Here is a 17,913-nt window from a genome sequence, read left to right on the forward strand (position 1 = left end):
GTGACTTGGGAGTAGGCTGGTGTGCATTCAAGTCATTTATTTACTTGCTTACTTTTTATTTTCCAGAGATGATACATCTGGAAAGTTGGTATTCAGGTAGTTGGTAGATCGTGTAGTTCAACTAATTTCTAGATAGAAGCTGATTCTTTTGATACCAGAGGTAAGTGTAAAAGAAAACTATTTTTACTTTGTTTGGATTTTTAATCTCCTTCTAAGTTTTGGGGCCCCATGTTTTTAGTAGCTAGAATTTGGTAGTTTGAAAAAACAGTTCTTACGTTAAGAGGGTTTGCTTGGTTTAAAGATGAGGAGCTGGTGGTGGTTCGCCCTTCATAAGTCATTTACAGTTTGCTATGATGAAATGCATCTTAAGTCCGTGTTTCAGCTGATCACCCTGATTAAACACATGCTCTGAGAGACTAAAGCTAGGGCAAATACCTGGAGTTGAATTCTGCTTCTTGGAATTCTTACTGGATTCTAGCCTCCAGTCCCAGGTAGTTCTTAAATCTTTGAATTACAGATCTGACACTACAACACTTTGTTGTGCTTTGATCTTTTGTGGTATCTTCTTGAGATAGGCAGAACTACGGTCAAGAATCCTTAATCCTTAATCCTTAATCTAAACATTCAAACACTACAGAAAAAACACTGATAACTGGTTTAATTCTGTCAACCATTTTACTCGGCAGTTTTAAACTTATCACTATTTTCTTAATTTATATGTAAGATCAAGAGAATCTCAAATGATACATTATATGTTAAAAAAAAAAGATTAAGAGAATCCCAGAGTTGGTTAAGTCAACTTTGCCAAGATCATAAAATGTGACACTATATGGACATTTAAAAGTTATGATACAGGTTTATCTTTCTTGAAATGTTAGGGTATTCATGATATATTAATAACAAGTTATAGAGCAATATTTTTGCTCTATATTTTATGCTTAAATATTTTCTTTTTTAAGATTTTAAAATTTTATTCATTTGACAGATAGAGATCACCAGTAGGCAGAGAGGCAGGCAGAGAGAGAGGGAGGAGGAAGCAGGCTCTCTGTTGAGCAGAGAGCCCAATGCAGGTTTGGGTCCTAGGACCCTGAGATCATGACCCAAGCTGAAGGCAGAGAGGCCTAACTCACTGAGCCACCCAGGCACTCATGCTTAAACATTTTCATATACTTATGTTTACTTCAGAAATTATCTGAAAGGATATATTCAAATAACAGGGGTTATTGTTTCCTATAGAATTGTATTCTAAGGGTGATCTTGTTAACTTTTATTTTCTGACTTTACTATATTCAGGTATTGTATAATTGAACCTACGCAGAACAGGCTTCTATCCTTTACCTGTGCCTGCATGTTTCAGCAGAGAATGGGGTACATATGAGGCAGGAAATATAGGAAATAATAATTCAAATAATTCAGTAATTCGTAGTAATTCAAAGTAACATCAGCACTTTTAAATAATAATTCAAAGTAACATCAGCACTTGAAGTAGGTTTTAGTTTTGGCTATGTCTTTTGCAGAAATGAAGTTTCAGGAGACTGAAACTAGATCTGAGTCTCACTTCTTTTCCCAGGCTGGAATTCTTGGGTGCTCTAAGTCCTGGATATACAATAGATGATGACAACATTTTTCTGTTATGGTAAGTCTTCTCTGAAATCAAGAAACTTTGACATATATATGAATCTTTGAAAATTCAGCTTTATGACTTCATGGCCAGCTGCTATGTTGCTACAGAAAATTTTGTTTTTTTAAAAAAGTCAATTAAGGATGTTGAGAGGTAGCATAATATAATAGTTACACATGGTTTCTGGAGTCAGACAGGGTTCAGACCCATCTTTTGTCACGTAATCAGTTATGTAAACTTGGCAAGTTTCTTAACATCTCTGGGTCTTAGTACCCTTATATCTTAGAAGATGAGAATAATAGTACTGGATTCAGAAGAATAGTACTTGACTTTGAAGATTACATAATAAATGCATGGGCTTAGAACATTGTTTAAGCATATGGTAATCACTCAAAAATGTGAGCTGTTTTATCTTCAAAGTCCTGTGCAGTTTTTGCTTACATGCATCTTTCTGCCAGTTGGTCTAGACCTCATTATGTTTATCTTCAGCACACAAAACTCAATTGCATTCTAGAATTAGGCAAAGTATAGTGATAAGGACTATAGGGTATATCTCTATATAACTGCCCCAGTAACATTTTATTTAGTTGATTGATCTTGTTTTGGTACCAATTTATTTATCATCTTATTCCTCATTTTGTCTATCTAGCTGGCTCTTCCAGCTCTTAGTTGACCTAAAAATTTAGACGTAGTGATTCCTATTAAGAGCAACTTGATAGCTTTATTTTTATTTTTATTTTTTTAAAAGATTTTATATATTTATTTGACAGACAGAGATCACAAGTAGACAGAGAGGCAGGCAGAGAGAGAGGGAGGAGGAAGCAGGCTCCCTGCTGAGCAGAGAGCCCGACATGGGACTCGATCCCAGGACCCTGAGATCATGACCCAAGCCGAAGGCAGCAGCTTAACCCACTGAGCCACACAGGTGCCCCAATAGCTTTATTTTTATAAATGTTCCTTAAAGCATTTATTAAAATGGTTGGAGATAAATTTTGATGGCTGTTCCTCTCACTGCTTGGAGCTTTTGGTAGTGGGATTTTATTCCATCATATATCAAAGCTGACTTGTCTTCACTCAGGGCACCATAGGATGCGTTGGCCATCCATTAGTGTCTTCTGATTTTTGCGGAGTCAAACAATTATGAAGCAGGTGGTGATAGATTAAGAATGTACCTGTGATTGAAAAATAAAACTGATATGAAAACATGAGGATGTAGTTTTTAGAAATCCCTTTGACCACAAAAGTGTTTGAATAGCACTGACCTAGGACTATGAAAGAAAGAGGTCTAGTAATTGATTCTAAGAGTTACTGAAACATTATGCTCTGAAATCATTAAATTTTAAGTGGTTTAATTAGTTTTCTACTGATAAGTTTCTACTGATCAGTTTTCTACTGAGTAGCTGTTTATATATTTCAGGTTAGCATTAAAAATGTCTTTTTCTTTCCAGCATGAAGGTAGATGATTTTCAAATTAAAGATGGAACGTGACTTTTCTCACCAGAAATGCCTTATAGAATCAACTTGCACAAATGTAAGAAACACTAAAGGAAAGAGTGAAATACTTGCTTTTATCATTCTTAGATTCTTTGCTAGATTATAAACTCCATGAAAGTGGGAAAGCTTCCTTATCTGTAATGCCTGGCCCAGAATAGATACTGAAAAATACATGAAGTGATTTGAAACCTCCATTAATTTTTTTTTTTAAGATTTTTATTTATTTATTTAATTCTCAGAGAGAGGGAGAGAGTACAAGCAGGGGGAGTGGCAGGCAGAGTAGGCAGAGGGAGAAGCAGCCTTCCTACCAAGCAAGAAGCCCGACGTAAGACTTGATTCCAGGACCCTGGGATCACAACCTGAACCGAAGGCAGCTGCTTAACCAACTGAACCCCCCAGGCGTCCGCAAAAATCTTTTTAAGTCCTTGGAAAATGGCAACCATTTTAATGGCATTTCAGCAAGATATTTATTTATATGTAATAATTGGGACTTCAATTTTCACTCTGACTCTGATGGAAATTATATGTATAGGTACATTAAACTATCTGAGTACCACGGAGTCTACTTAAAACACTTAGTATTTGGGGAGCCTGGATGGCTCAGTTGGTAAAGCCTATGACTCTTGATCTTAGGGTTGTGAGTTCAAGCCCCACCTTGGGTATAAAGATTATTTAAAAAATAAAATCTTAAAAAAAATTAAACTCTTGATACTTAATTATGATGCCTGACCCATTACGAGTCAATGAAGAATGGCTACCAAAACAATCTGGCTATGTGAGGAATAATATAAAATGTGAGAAAGATTTCATTTTATAAAAGCTGAGTGATGTTCATTCTTCACATATTTTTTGTATGCTTAATATTTAATAATAAAAAATAAAAAATTTTTAAAAAGCTCTTTTTTGGTTGTTGGGTCTTTGTATTTCAGCCTTGATTGAGTTCAGTAGTCTCATCCCCAGGAGCCCTCTAGAAAAGAGCCAGTGAAGGGTTTGTCTATGCCATAACAGAAGAGTACACAGTGCCACTGAGAAGCAGGCTAGTTCAGGTCCTGGTGTTCCAGATTACTGCGATATTAAGACTTTGTAGCACCCTGCGCCCATTTATTCTATCTGCCAAAACATGTTGGCAAAAAAAAAGTATACATACATACGTAACATATACATACTACACACACATATATATATATGTTATTCCTACAAACTTCTGGCCAAATGGGTTGGAAATTTGTAATTGAGTTAGTGGGAAAATTGTGTGGGGAACACTAAGGTTTCGGGAATCAGTTGTCTTAATGAAGAAGTAGAAGAGATCATATTGCAGTACAAAGGTAAGTTAGATCACAAAATTAGGTTCTGGCTAAATTTGAATGCTTTATGTTTTCTAACTTTGAGATTGTACTCTTTTATTGTACTACATTTGGCATTGTTAAAAATCAGAAAATGCACAAAAGGCTCAGATAGCCAAAATAGATGTGAGGAGTTTGCACATGAAACCCCAAGTTTGTTTGAATCCAATTTGTACCACTGGAATTAAGTTACCACTCTAAACTTTCAAGACATTTTAGGAAATGTATGCAGAGGTCAAGATGACCTTTTCTAATTACTGTGAACAAGCAAGCAGTAAGTAGACCAAAAACTAGCACAAAATTGTTTAATTAGGATAGGTTTTTGTCTGAAGAAGAACGGCTTAGAAATTCACTACCCAGAAAAAGGTTTGCAGGGCTTTGGTATCCATTATGTTGCTGATTCATTGGATTGTGTCTTACTAATTCACAATGGGGTCACATCATCTGGACAGGTGGCTGGCCACAAAAGACAGCATTAAGGCTTGTATTCTGAGAACCCTTCAAGCCCTTCTCAGTTTAGTTTCAATATGGATTCTAATGAACTCATATAGATTGAGCAGAAAATCACACAGTTTACAAAGAACAGAAAAGAAAGTGACAGGTAATAGCATTAGGGTAAAACAGGCACAAACATTTAAACAATTAAAAGTAGGTCCAGGAGAGCACCTCAAAAAAGCTGACACCTCAAAAAAGGCAGGCAGATCACCTCAAAAAAGCTGACACCTGATCCTCTCGCTTCGTTACAGGCACTGTAATGAATGTTCCTAATACAGATTCTAAACGAAGGAAAAGTTCTATTTTCTTTAAATGTATATAGAGGATGTGTAAAAGCTAGAAAGATGTCTTTATCAAGATGGATTAAAAAATAAAACGGCAGAATCTACCTCAACATGGAGGTGATAACTATCCAAGTACAGGTATCTCAAATTTCTGGGACTTTTCCTTGAGACAACTTAGCAAGTCTGTGCTGCCCAGCCGGTCCTCCCCAAGAGCTCCCAGGACAAACACCCGCATATACGCAGGCGCACAAGCTAGCCCTGTTAGCTTCCCAGCTGTCCCTATCCTGCTCTTACTCAGGAGCCTCTGACCTCAAATGTTATACCCAGGATAGCCTAGGATGTTACTTTTTGTGCCAGCTGAGGGCAGTAAAGGGTACTCCATGGCCTATCCACGGGGCTCCCATGTGGGAAACCCGGACCATGCTCAGTGGGATTCATGCCCTCACAGCGCCTGAGACGCGCGTGCATGGGGATATGTGCCTGAATCCAGGTGCCACAGCCTGACGGTCCCAGGATCCTGCGCGGCCGGAAGCCCTGTGCCCACCACCCCCAGGCTCCAGGGCCACCCCACGCATGCGTTCTGTGTCGTACTGGAGAGGTACCGCGAATCCTCGCCCGTGTAGTGCTAGAGTTGTGGAGGCGACGGCGTTTTCCCGCGCTTTTTCTGGGCTCCTCAGGTTCGATATATTATTTGTATTATTATTGTTCTTATTTTCTCTGCAGAGTACAGAAAGCAGAAAGAACTCAAGTGAACTTTCCGTGAGTCCAATTCTTAAAAACTTGGTCTTCAGTAACTTAAAATTTGCCGAATTGGCTTTTCCCCGAGTCGGGGAAAATTTGGAATTAGCTGCACCTTCCGCTCTGCCTGAGAAAGCTCTAAAAACTTTAAAACTTCCCAGCTCTTCTGCTTCCCCTGTGCCTGTTATCCAGCTGGAGGTAAAATAGGCCTCATAATTCCTGCTGCAAGGTGCCACTAACTCAGTGGGTACTTAGGGGTAAAGGTGTCAGAGTGCCCTCATCGACCCATGGGACCAAGGCAACATTTTTTCCCCCCTTTGGAATCAAGGCAACATTCTTGACAGAATTTGTCGGTTAATAAATGTGTTAAATATGAACGTTTTCCTTGGTGTGTAATTGGTGTGTCAAAGTTATTTCATACAATGTATGGTTTTGGTATATCCAGAATATTGCTGTCCAGTTTGGATTAGTAAAACCAGTGAGAGTGGACACTATATTGAAAAATAACAGAAGAGTATTTATTTATTTATTTATGAGTATTTATTTAGTTTTACAAACTTTTTTTTTTTTTTTTTTTTAGGTTTTATTTATTTATTTGAGAGCGAGCGAGCACAAGAGAGCAGAAAGGTCAGGGAGAGGAGCAGGCTCTCTGCCGAGCAGGGAGCCTGATGTGGGACTCGATTCTGAGACTCCCAAGATCATGACCTGAGCCAAAGGCAGTTGCTTAACCAACTGAGCCTCCCAGGCACCCTAGTTTCACAAACTTCTTTACTGAGAGTATAGCATTCAATAGTATTTATATTAATAGGTGAATTATTTGATGGTAAACAGCTTTTGTTCAGATTTTCAGTTTTCATAATGGTCATTTGCTGGAATGAATTAAGTTATTTTCCATTTAATACTACATATTATTACTCTTTTTTAGGTAAGGCAACACAAGTAAAGAATCTGAGAAATATGAAATATGAAATATGAAATATGTATATGAAAAACGTAAAACTGTAACTTAAAAAACACTTTTTCCTAAAGAGTGGCTGAACTTGGTGCCTGGACTTATATCTGCCAAGCGTGAGAAGTGGTACTGAAATATTCTGGCAAACTATGGATGGGTATAAATTCGGCTTTTTTGTTTAGGCATTGAGGAATGGCAAAAGGCACAGATTAATTTTTATTTGTACTTTGTAAATATTCCTAAACTTTATTTTCCATGTGCATATTATTTTTGGTTTTAGTAAGATTTGGATCACTTTGTGTCTTTAATTTTTTCTTTACATTTTTTTTTCATGGGCTTTCTAGAGGTTTATATAAAGGAGCACAGTTAATATTGTCGAGTCACTGAAATCAATATATTGATTATAATAAATGCAAACAATAAAATACATTATTTTATCATAATAAAATGAAAACATGCTCTATTTCATTTCATTGAAATTTGACTTATTTCACCTTTTCATTTACCTCTTATTAGGCTTCTTTTCAGCATCTGGAGACTTCACTCTCTCTTATGTCTTTGTGTGAAGACATGCTGCTTTGTAACTATCGCAAGTGTCGCCTCAAACTCTCTGGTTATGCATGGGTCACTGCCTGCTCTCACATCTTCTGTGATCAGCATGGCAGTGGTGAGTTTAGTCGGTCACCAGCTATCTGCCCTGCCTGCAATAGTACCCTTTCTGGAAAGCTAGACATTGTCCGCACAGAACTCAGTCCATCAGAGGAATATAAAGCCATGGTATTGGCAGGACTTCGACCGGAAATTGTGTTGGACATTAGCTCCCGTGCACTGGCCTTCTGGACATATCAGGTTAGTGCTTAGGCTTGTTTTTCTGGAGAGTGTGATTTGAAGCATATGTGGAAGTTTCTAATGTTTCTCCTTCATTGTGTTTGTATTCATTTTTTTTTAAATATCTTTTTTTTTTTTAAATTTGTTAGAGGGCACAAGCAGGGGGGCAGCAGACAGAGGGAGAAGTTGGTTCCTCTCTGAGCAAGGAGCTTGATGGGGGACTCAATCCCAGGACCCTGGGATCATGACCTGAGCCAAAGGCAGATGGTTAACCAAATGAGACGCTGAAGCATCCCTCATTTTTTATGAATATATAGAAAACATTCTTTTAAATAAATTTTTTAAAAAATTATTTATTTATTTGAGAGAGTATAAAAGAGAGAGTGTGTGTGTGCGTGAGAGAGAGAGAGAGGGTATGCGCACAAGCATCAGGGAGGGGCAGAGGGAGAAGCAGACTCCCCTCTAAGCAGGGAACCTGATTTGGGATTGGATCCTAGGACCTTAGGACCCTAGGATCATGACCTGAACAAAAGGCAGATGCTCAACTGACTGAGCCACCCAGGAACCCTAATAATTTTTTTTTAAAGTAATAGGTTAATTTTTGGAATTCCAAAAGAAAGAAAAAAAAATGAACCATAATTCCATCACTCAGATATATTTGTTTGATATATTTGTTTGTGTATTGCTGGACTTTTTCTGTGCATAAATATGTATTTTGTCTAAAAGTAAGGGTAATATCAGTTAAAGCTGACATTATGCTTATGAATATTTTATTAAGTATTTTAAAGTTAGCTATCCTATAATTATAATTTTAATAGTTGTATTGCATCATAATTTATTTTCACGTAGTAAAAAAAGTGGGGTTGAGCTTTCTTATCAAATTCCACATTTAATTTTTTGCTAATTTAAATTCCCGAAAGTGGATGAATACATTTCAAAGTTGTAAAAATTGCAGTATTTTGGGGTGCCTGGTGGCTCAGTTGGTTAAGCATCCAACTCTTGATTTCAGCTCAGGTCATGATCTCAGGATCGTGAGATCAAGTCCCAAGTTGGGCTCCAAGCTGAGTGTGGAGCCTGCTTAAGATTCTCTCTCTTCCTCTGCCCCTCCCTTGTATGCTCTTCTCTCTCTCTCTCTCTCCTAAATAAATAAATAAATAAATAAATAATTGGGGACACCTGTGTGGCTCAGTTCGTTAAGTGTCTTCCTTAGGTTCAGGTCATGATCCCAGAGTCCTGGGATGAGTCACATTGGGTTCCTTGCTCAGTGAGGACCCTGCTTCTCTCTCAGTCTCTACTGTTTCCTCTGCTTATGTTCTCTTTCTTTCTCTCTGAGAAACAAATAAAATCTTTTTTTTTTTTAAAGATTTTATTTATTTATTTGTCAGAGAGAGAGAGAGAGAGAGAGTGAGCACAGGCAGACAGAGTGGCAGGCAGAGTCAGAGGGAGAAGCAGGCTCCCTGTGGAGCAAGGAACCCGATGCAGGACTCGATCCCAGGACGCTGGGATCATGACCTGAGCCGAAGGCAGCTCTTAACCAACTGAGCCACCCAGGCGTCCTGAAACAAATAATATCTTTAAAAAAAGATTTTTTAAAAGATTTTATTTATTTATTTGACAGAGAGAGATCATAAGAAGGCAGAGAGAGAGGAAGGAAGCAGGCTCCCTGCTGAGCAGAGAGCCCGATGCAGGACTCAATCCCAGGATTCTAGGATCATGACCTGAGCAGAAGGCAGAGGCTTAACCCACTGAGCCACCCAGGTACCCTTAAAAAAAAGATTTTTAAAAAATAAAAAAATTTAAAAGTTGAAGTATTTTATTTTATTTTATTTTTTAAAGATTTCATTTGTAGGGGCGCCTGGGTGGCTCAGTGGTTTAAGCCGCTGCCTTTGGCTCAGGTCATGATCTCAGGGTGCTGGGATCGAGTTCCGCATCGGGCTCTCTGCTCAGCGGGAAGCCTGCTTCCCTCTGTCTCTCTCTGTCTGCCTCTCCATCTACTTGTGATTTCTCTCTGTCAAATAAATAAATAAATAAATAAATAAATAAAATCTTAAAAAAAAAAAAAAAGATTTCATTTTTAAGTGCTCTCTATACTCAATGTGGGACTTGAACTCACAACCCTAAAATCAAGATAGCATGCTGTGAACCAGCCAGGTGTTCCCAAAATTGCAGTATTTTAAAATTGCCCTCCAGTTAGGCCATATTATTTTGAGTTCCCTTAAGTGTATGATGGTGCTGGTGCTTGATTTTCCAAACTTTCTACCTACCAATTAGCATGAGTAAAGTAGAATCTTGTTAATCTTTTAATATGCCTTTCTTGGATGACTTTTAGATGAAAACATTTTCTTGTATTTTTTTCATGAACTTTTCTTTTATGAATTGCCTGTTTCAGTTTGCTTATTTCAATTGCTATAGGTTTTTTCGTATTGATAAGAATTCTCTATATATCTAACTCAGATGTTACAGGAATTTTCTTTTTTTCAGTTATCTTTTATTAGTTTGATTTTTAAATTGGCCTTTTTACTGTTGAGTTCTAAAAGTTCTTTGTATGTTTTGGGTATACAGTCTTTTATGAGATAACGTCTTTTACAAATATTTGCTCTTAGTCTGTGGCTTGTCTTTTTATTCTCTTGACATTGTCTTTTGCAGAACAGAAGTCTAGCTTATCAGTTTTTTCTTTTGTAGATTGTGCTTGCTGGTGTTGCATCTAAAAAGTCACCATCAAACCGAAGATCATTTAGATTGTCTCCTCTGTTATCATATTGCAATTTTACAGTTTTGTGTTTACATTTAGGTCTTGATTTGTATTGAGTCAATTTTTGTGAAGGTTGTACAGTCTATGTTTAGATTGAATGTGACCTCAGTATTTTGCTGGCTATTGCCCAGAAAGTGCTCTTGGTTACTTGGCTTGTTGCCCTTTGTAATATGGCTACTTGCTTCTACAAAGCCAGCCAAGAGAGAGAATGTGCTAAGGCAGACTTTATAGTCTTATGTAGTGTGTTCATCCTGTCATTTTTCCTGTATTCCAGTCATAGTTTCTGTCCACATTCAAAAGGAGGATCTAAGTACAAGGAGGTAGGGTTAATTGGAGGCTATTTTATAATCTCTCTGTAGTATGGATTACTTGAGATATGAAATTATTTCTTAAAAACCTTAAGACTACATGTCACTTGTTAAGGTTAGACAAATCCTTTTTTGTTAGTATATTTGTAGTAGTTTGAGAGTATTCCTTCAGAATTTTTTCCTATGCATTTAGTGACACAGTGTATTATTTACTATAATAACCATCCTATTGTACATCTTAACCTGATTCTAAATGTTAAATTAATAACATCCCAGTGTAAGTCTTTCTTTTTCTTTTACATTTAAGCTTTTACAATATATAACTATATTTATTACCTTAAAAGTCTTTTTTTTTCCTGTCTTGGGACAGGTACATCAGGAGCGTCTCTATCAAGAATATAATTTCAGCAAGGCTGAAGGCCATCTGAAACAGATGGAGAAGATATATACTCAGCAAATACAGAGCAAGGATGTAGAGTTGACCTCTATGAAGGGGGAGGTCACCTCTATGAAGAAAGTGCTAGAAGAATATAAGAAAAAGTTCAGTGACATATCTGAGAAACTTATGGAGCGAAATCGTCAGTATCAAAAGCTCCAAGGCCTCTATGATAGCCTTAGGCTGCGAAACATCACTATTGCTAACCAAGAAAGTACCCTTGAGCCTTCCATGATTGCACAATCTGGTGTTTTTGGCTTTCCATTAGGTAAGAAGGGATATGTAATATCCAATAACTGTTCTTTAAATCTTTCACACTGTGTTCTGCACAGTTCCAGGAAGGTAGTGGAGACTCCAAAGGCGTAAAATGGTGGTAAGCTCCAGATTCTTCATCCATGTCTCAACATGTGCATCTTTGCTTTTATCTATTTTATTTGCTTGTGATTAAATTACATCTTCAATGTAAACAGAGAAAAAAATCTCTCCAAAGTAAAAGTTTTCATATTGGTACTTTAAGTGGAAAGCTATTTCCTTGAAGTAATAATAATGATATTAGCTGCTATTTATTGATTGTTTACCAAATACTAGACACTGTTACAGTTGTACATGTATTCCTCTTATTTTCAAAACTTTATGATGTAGTTATTATTATTATTATCCTTATTTTACAGATGAGAAAACTGAGCACAGAAAATTTAAGTAAAATTTAATTAAATTAAGTAAAATTTAAGTAAATTAAGTAAAATTTAAGTAAATTAAGTAAATTTAAGGTCACAGAACTGTCTTCAGAGCCCACACTCAAAAAGGCCATGTTTGGTTTCTTTCACATGGCAATACTGAGTGCACCATTCTTAACTTATTGTTGGTTGTTTGGTTCACATTTTTTCATTTACCAAATATTTATCAGACATATTTCATGTGCTAACTGCTAGACATAATCCTAGGCAATGAGATATAAGAATTATCCAGATAGGATCCCTTCTTTCTGGAAGTGTACAATCTAGGAAGATGCCAGTACTTTTTTGCTTTCTAGGTGCTTTGGAAAATGCAATGAATATCGTATCTCTTCTTGAGTCCTTCTCTTTATACTACTCTTGATATAACAGAATCCAAAAGATTTTTGTAATGCTATTAATGTAAGTTAGTTTTGGCATATAAAAAAGTGAGGTTTCTTGTACTTGACTTTCCTAAATATGTGTTTTTTGAATTATAGGCTGAAGAAAAAGATTTAGTGGGGAGGAGATATCCTAGAAAAGGCAGGAAGTAATGAGATGAGGTTTATCAGCTAGAAGAACTGAAACAAAAATGAATTTTTGCTTAACTTTCAGTTAATCATAATTATAATTTAGTCAAAGTGTTATTGTATATTAATACTGTAGATATTTTTTCCTTGTTATGATCCACATTTATTTTGATTTCTTTCATATTTACTAGTTCTTTCCTGTTCCACATTTTATGCACACTTAACTTTTTACTTTCACCTCTTGCTACAGTTGTTGGCCTGAAGAAGATATAGTCCACACTCTTCCTTTAGTTAGTTACATGTTCCCTTTAAAACTTGTAGAAGCCAGAGAACGGCTTGGTTGAAGTTGTTAGATGCTTATTTAATCAGATCTATTGTCTGATTTTTCTTAAGGTTATTCTAATTGATCTTGGATCATGAGTATATGCCAATTGTTCATAGTTGTCTTATATTTTCTAGAGTGTTTATGGCAATCTTTAAAAGAAAAATTATTCTTTTTTATTTTTTTATTTATTAGACAGAGAGAAATCACAACTAGGCAGAGAGGCAGGCAGAGAGAGAGGAGGAAGCAGGCTCCCCGCTGAGCGGAGAGCCCGATTGGGGCTCGATCCCAGGACTCTGGGATCATGACCTGAGCTGAAGGCAGAGGCTTTAACCCACTGAGCCACCCAGCACCCCAAAAGAAAAATTATTCTTAAAGCACTGGGTCAAGTGGTTTTATACACACACTATATTCCTTTGAAGTAGATTACATAGACAATGAATAAGATTATGAATTATAAGTTCTAGCATTACTAAAAACATATTTCATTGTGTCAAATTACTTTGGTTGATGAGGTCATGGCTACTGGAAACTGTGTCACAGCAGAAGATATGGTATATACTGTGGTCATGGAGGGAGTGGGAGCTATCATAGCCCTTTATCCAAAATTAGGTTTATATTTTACAGTCTCATAGGAGTTGAGTTCTGTTAAAATATTTATTAAATAAAAAAGATTTCTTAAATAATATTGTGTTTTGTTTCTAAAGATCTGTGAAGAAATAGATGCTTAAATTTTTCACTTATTTTTTTCTAGGGAACAACTCCAAGTTTCCTTTGGACAGTTCACCAGTTCGAAATCAGGGTGGTGGAGATGGAGATTTTCACTTCAGACCATTTTTTGTGGGGTCTCCCACAGCACCTGAGCCCAGCAACAGCTTTTTTAGTTTTGCTTCCCCAAGTCGTGAATTAGAGCAGCAGCAAATCTCTAGCAGGGCCTTTAAAGTAAAAAGAATTTAGCTCACTTTACAGAATATTTCTCTGTTCACTGTTAGTGATCTCATTTAGCAAATAATTTTTATTCTGATTAGGATAGGAGTCACCAACCTTTGTGTGTTATTACATTTTCAACTTATGAGAAACTCAGTGCCAGTAGGAGTCCCTTTAGGGTCTGCCCCCCCCCCCATTATTTAAAGTATGAGCATTGTATTGAGCCCAATTTTATTGTGACTGTTGAATTTTCATGTTTTGTAGATGACTGTTGGTTTTCTGTCTGTGTTATTTCTGACTGAACGAGGTGTTTATGTATATGTACATAAGCACCTATATTATAGGTCTACATGTCACTTTGTGTTCTGGTATTTATGCATATGTGTGTGTGTGTGTGTATTTGTGTTCCTTTATATTGATATTTTGCTGTATTTTCCAGTATATTTATGCAGAGACTTTGGTCTCAGGAAGTGGCAGGTGAATCTTTGTAGTTTGTTATTTGGGTATGTACATCTATGTATTTTTGTATTTGCCCTTGTATTAATTTGTTTGGAGTGTGCTCATGTTGGTGAATAAGAATTCAATTTCATGCTTTTATGTTAAGTCTATATTTACAATTAAAAATGATTCACATTGGGTGGGAGGTTTGGTGAGCCTGGTGGTGGGTATTATAGAGGGCATGTATTGCATGGAGCACTGGGTGTGGTGCATAAACAATAAATTCTGGAACACTGAAAAGAAATTAAAAAAAAGAAAAAAATGATTTACATTGATAAAATTATTTTGTAAAGTTGATTTTTTGGCATTTATTTCAAAATGAAATGACTCCACCCTTCTGACAGAGTGCCTTATTTAAGGATGCACTCTTACCACAGAAAATTTACAATATGTTATTTATCTCAAGAGATTATATTAATTAAAATACCTTTAAAGACTTATTCCTTGTTTTCCTTTATTAAATAGCATTTATGATCACTATCACAAACAACTTATTTAAACCGTAGAGCTGGCCCACGTGGGTGGTTCAGTGGGTTAAGTGTCTGACTCTTGATTTTCGCTCGGGTCATGATGTCAGGGTCCTGAGATAGGGCCCTGGGTCTGGCTGTGCACTCAGCAGGAAGTCTGCTTCAGGTCTCCTCTCTCCCTCTGCCTTTCCTCCCCTGCACATGTGCTCTCTTAAATAAATCTTAAAAAGCAAACAAACAAACATAAAGCCCAAAAGAAATTTGAAAAATACTTTCAGTTACTGTACATCATTTTAGTGGCATGATTTGAAAGCATACTGGTTGCAGAAGCAGAACATCTAGAATTTAACTATGTTTTCTCCCCGTAGGTTGGTTTTGAATCTGAATTTAAACTTTTTGGGATTGCTTCTGAATCTGTAAAATGAGGGACTGAATTAAATTATCCTATAGACCTTTTCTAACTCTTTAATTTTATTATTTATTTCTATTGGGTTAGGAGGAATTATAGTAGAATTACTCTAAATACCAAATCCCTTTGATATTTGGGTAATAAAGTCATACTGAATGTATTTGAGGATATTTTATATTTAGTGATAGAAAAGCAAATGAATATTTTTGCTTTACATAATTGGATAGCAAGTACTGTTTTCTTCCTTAGTAGTATAGAATATAAAGCTTTTTCAAAAACATTTTTTACTCTATTCCAAAGTTAAAATGGTATATCAGAAAGAGGATGAAAGTCTTCACTTAAAAAGTTTTAAAATATCTCTTCCCATTTCATAGCTGTTAACATATTTTATATATTACATTACAAAGTATTTTTCTTCCCTCTGCAGTTTAAATTTTGTTAGAAAATGGTGGGGAAATAATTTTATCTTTATTTATGATTTACTTCTGCTTTGAAACTTCTTGTGTTAGGTTTATAGGATCAGTTTGAAATACATGTAAGCTATAATTAAAAAGTAGAGAGAATTTCTTAGGACTTTTACATGCTACTTTTAATTAGTTACTTATTGAAGAGTTTAATATAGTCACATGACACCAATTCAAAAAAAGTGTAAAACAAAGCATGGAGTGAGGTCTCGCTTTCACCCTGTCCCCCAGTCACTCACTTCACTTTTTTGAAAGCGACTAATGTTGTCAGTATCTTGTGTCTCTTTTAGAGATAGTCTATGTGGAAGCAACTAATATTTTATGTAAAATTTATGTTTATTTTTCAAGATGGAATTGGGAGGGAGACAAACCATAAGTGACTCTTAATCTCACAAAACAAATTGAGGGTTGCTGGGGGGAGGGGGGTGGGGAGAAGGGGGTGGGATTATAGACATTGGGGAGGGTATGTGCTTTGGTGAGTGCTGTGAAGTGTGTAAACCTGGTGATTCACAGACCTGTACCCCTGGGGATAAAAATATATGTTTATAAAAAATAAAAAATTAAAAAAAATTTATGTTTATTTTTAAATAGGTAGTACATGCACATGATAAGTTCAAAAGTGTACACAGCAAAAGCATTTTCTTTGCCTACTGACAACTCTTGGTCCGCATTTCCTTTTACAGAGATAGTCATTGTTTCTTATTTATCCTTCTAGACATAGTCTATCAATATGTTGGCACTATTAATGTACTGATATACTATTAGTTTATTAGTTATGACTTTCATGATACCATTCTGAGTGTAACAGAATTATTAATATAGTCTGTTCAAAATGATGAAATCCCTCTGATATAGAAAATAACTGTCAAGTTTGGAAAATATTCAGACAAATTACTTTACCATTGTACTACATTTCCCTTAAGGTTTTAAACTTACAACACAGGCATACACTGTCTTAACCTGTCCTTTTTTGGTGCAGAAGATGGTATTATAATCTTGGTATAAATAGAAAGATATGGAACAAAAAGATACATGCAATCAACCTGAGAATATTAGAAGTTTGCAGGATTTGGAACAAGTTTATAAACTCAAAAGTGATTATAGAGCATCTTCTTTGAGCTACAGGCATTGGGTTAAGTTGATTTGCCGCAGTGCCGTTTCATGAATATCAGTTTCTAGCCATCCTTTGCACATTTCTAGCAGATAACCTTGCTCTAGTACCTGCTTGGATGTACTTTTGGTAATGTGGTTGGAATGTATCTGGCTCAGAATTATGACATATCACACCTGATTAAAAAAACTTATAGAAATTAAAAGGACTTGGACGTAAAGAAGGAATTCCCTAGTTCACGAGGTGGACTCCAGCATGGCCTTCTGGATGTACTGATTCTGTTGTTTTTGTGTGCCTCCTTACCCTCAGAGCCAAAAGTTTTTTTGTTTTAAATTCCAGCCTCTGATTTTCCTCTCTGCTAGATCCTGTGTTGGCTTAGAGTACCAATGGGCCACAAATTAAGAACTATGCTTTTCCAACATGCTTATCTCTTCTCTTCCTCCTTCTAGCCACTTGGGATGGCCTAAGACTGGAATGATGGTGCTAGGTTCATAAATGTGACCCATAATTAGTAGTCTCTTTTTTATTCTTTGGGATTTCTACTACCTTTTCTTTTTTTTCAGGAAAAAATTGATGATTTGGGACGCCTGGGTGGCTCAGTTGGTTAAGCAGCTGCCTTCGGCTCAGGTCATGATCCCAGCATCCTGGGATCAAGTCCCACATCGGGCTCCTTGCTTGGCAGGGAGCCTGCTTCTCCCTCTGTCTCTGCCTGCTATTCTGTCTGCCTGTGCTCGCTCACTCTCCCTCTCTCTCTCTGACAAATAAAAATAAAATCTTTAAAAAAAAAAAAAGAGAATTGATGATTTTTGTATACCCGATCAGATATAAATAATGCTGATTTCACAGTTTAGCAATTCTAATGGCTGTTTAAACATTTGGTACTAAATTATGTTGTTTCAAAGTAACTAAATTAAAGTCCAAAAGCTAGTTACTCCGAATTATCCACTTATTTTATGCTGTTGTCAGGAAGCTCCAGAGTTGTTAATTTAACCAGTAAGTCAATTTGCTACTCTTTAACTGAGAAACTATATTCGGAGAACTCTGTCAGGAATTAGGGAGTTTAAAGACATTTAAACTCAGAGCTTTTGTCTTCTGTAGAATTCATAGTCTACTATTCGAGTTTTTCCTCAATTTTGTCTTTGATTTGGCTTTTTGCCCTCAAAAGAATCATATTTATTTTATGGGAGTACAGGTGTATTTGATATTACACGATGGATAAAG

The 17,913-nt window shown here is 36.3% G+C and overlaps 1 protein-coding gene, 1 long non-coding RNA gene, 2 other non-coding genes and 1 pseudogene across 4 annotated transcripts; all 5 read left to right on the top strand.

Moving 5' to 3' along the window:
• The first annotated feature begins 14 nt into the window (after positions 1–14).
• Positions 15–3,960, top strand: LOC131835247 (uncharacterized). Its single transcript, XR_009355117.1, has 3 exons — positions 15–160; positions 1,571–1,636; positions 3,070–3,960. It is a non-coding gene; the product is annotated as an uncharacterized LOC131835247 (long non-coding RNA).
• Positions 343–418, top strand: LOC131837301 (small nucleolar RNA SNORD126). Its single transcript, XR_009355963.1, has one exon. It is a non-coding gene; the product is annotated as a small nucleolar RNA SNORD126 (small nucleolar RNA).
• On the top strand, positions 2,615–2,761 carry LOC131837298 (small nucleolar RNA SNORA79). Its single transcript, XR_009355960.1, has one exon. It is a non-coding gene; the product is annotated as a small nucleolar RNA SNORA79 (small nucleolar RNA).
• A 1,825-nt stretch (positions 3,961–5,785) lies between the features above and the next one.
• Positions 5,786–14,659, top strand: CCNB1IP1 (cyclin B1 interacting protein 1). The gene is made up of 4 exons (XM_059179609.1): positions 5,786–5,914; positions 7,444–7,776; positions 11,186–11,519; positions 13,571–14,659. Exons 2-4 carry the CDS (start codon positions 7,480–7,482, stop codon positions 13,771–13,773), a joined length of 834 nt encoding a protein of 277 aa, XP_059035592.1. The 5' UTR covers positions 5,786–5,914; positions 7,444–7,479; the 3' UTR covers positions 13,774–14,659.
• Positions 14,094–17,159, top strand: LOC131837117 (short transmembrane mitochondrial protein 1-like; annotated as a pseudogene).
• Positions 17,160–17,913: the final 754 nt, after the last annotated feature.

Source organism: Mustela lutreola, chromosome 7 (assembly GCF_030435805.1).
Source record: "Mustela lutreola isolate mMusLut2 chromosome 7, mMusLut2.pri, whole genome shotgun sequence".
In the NCBI taxonomy this organism is placed as follows: domain Eukaryota; kingdom Metazoa; phylum Chordata; class Mammalia; order Carnivora; family Mustelidae; genus Mustela; species Mustela lutreola.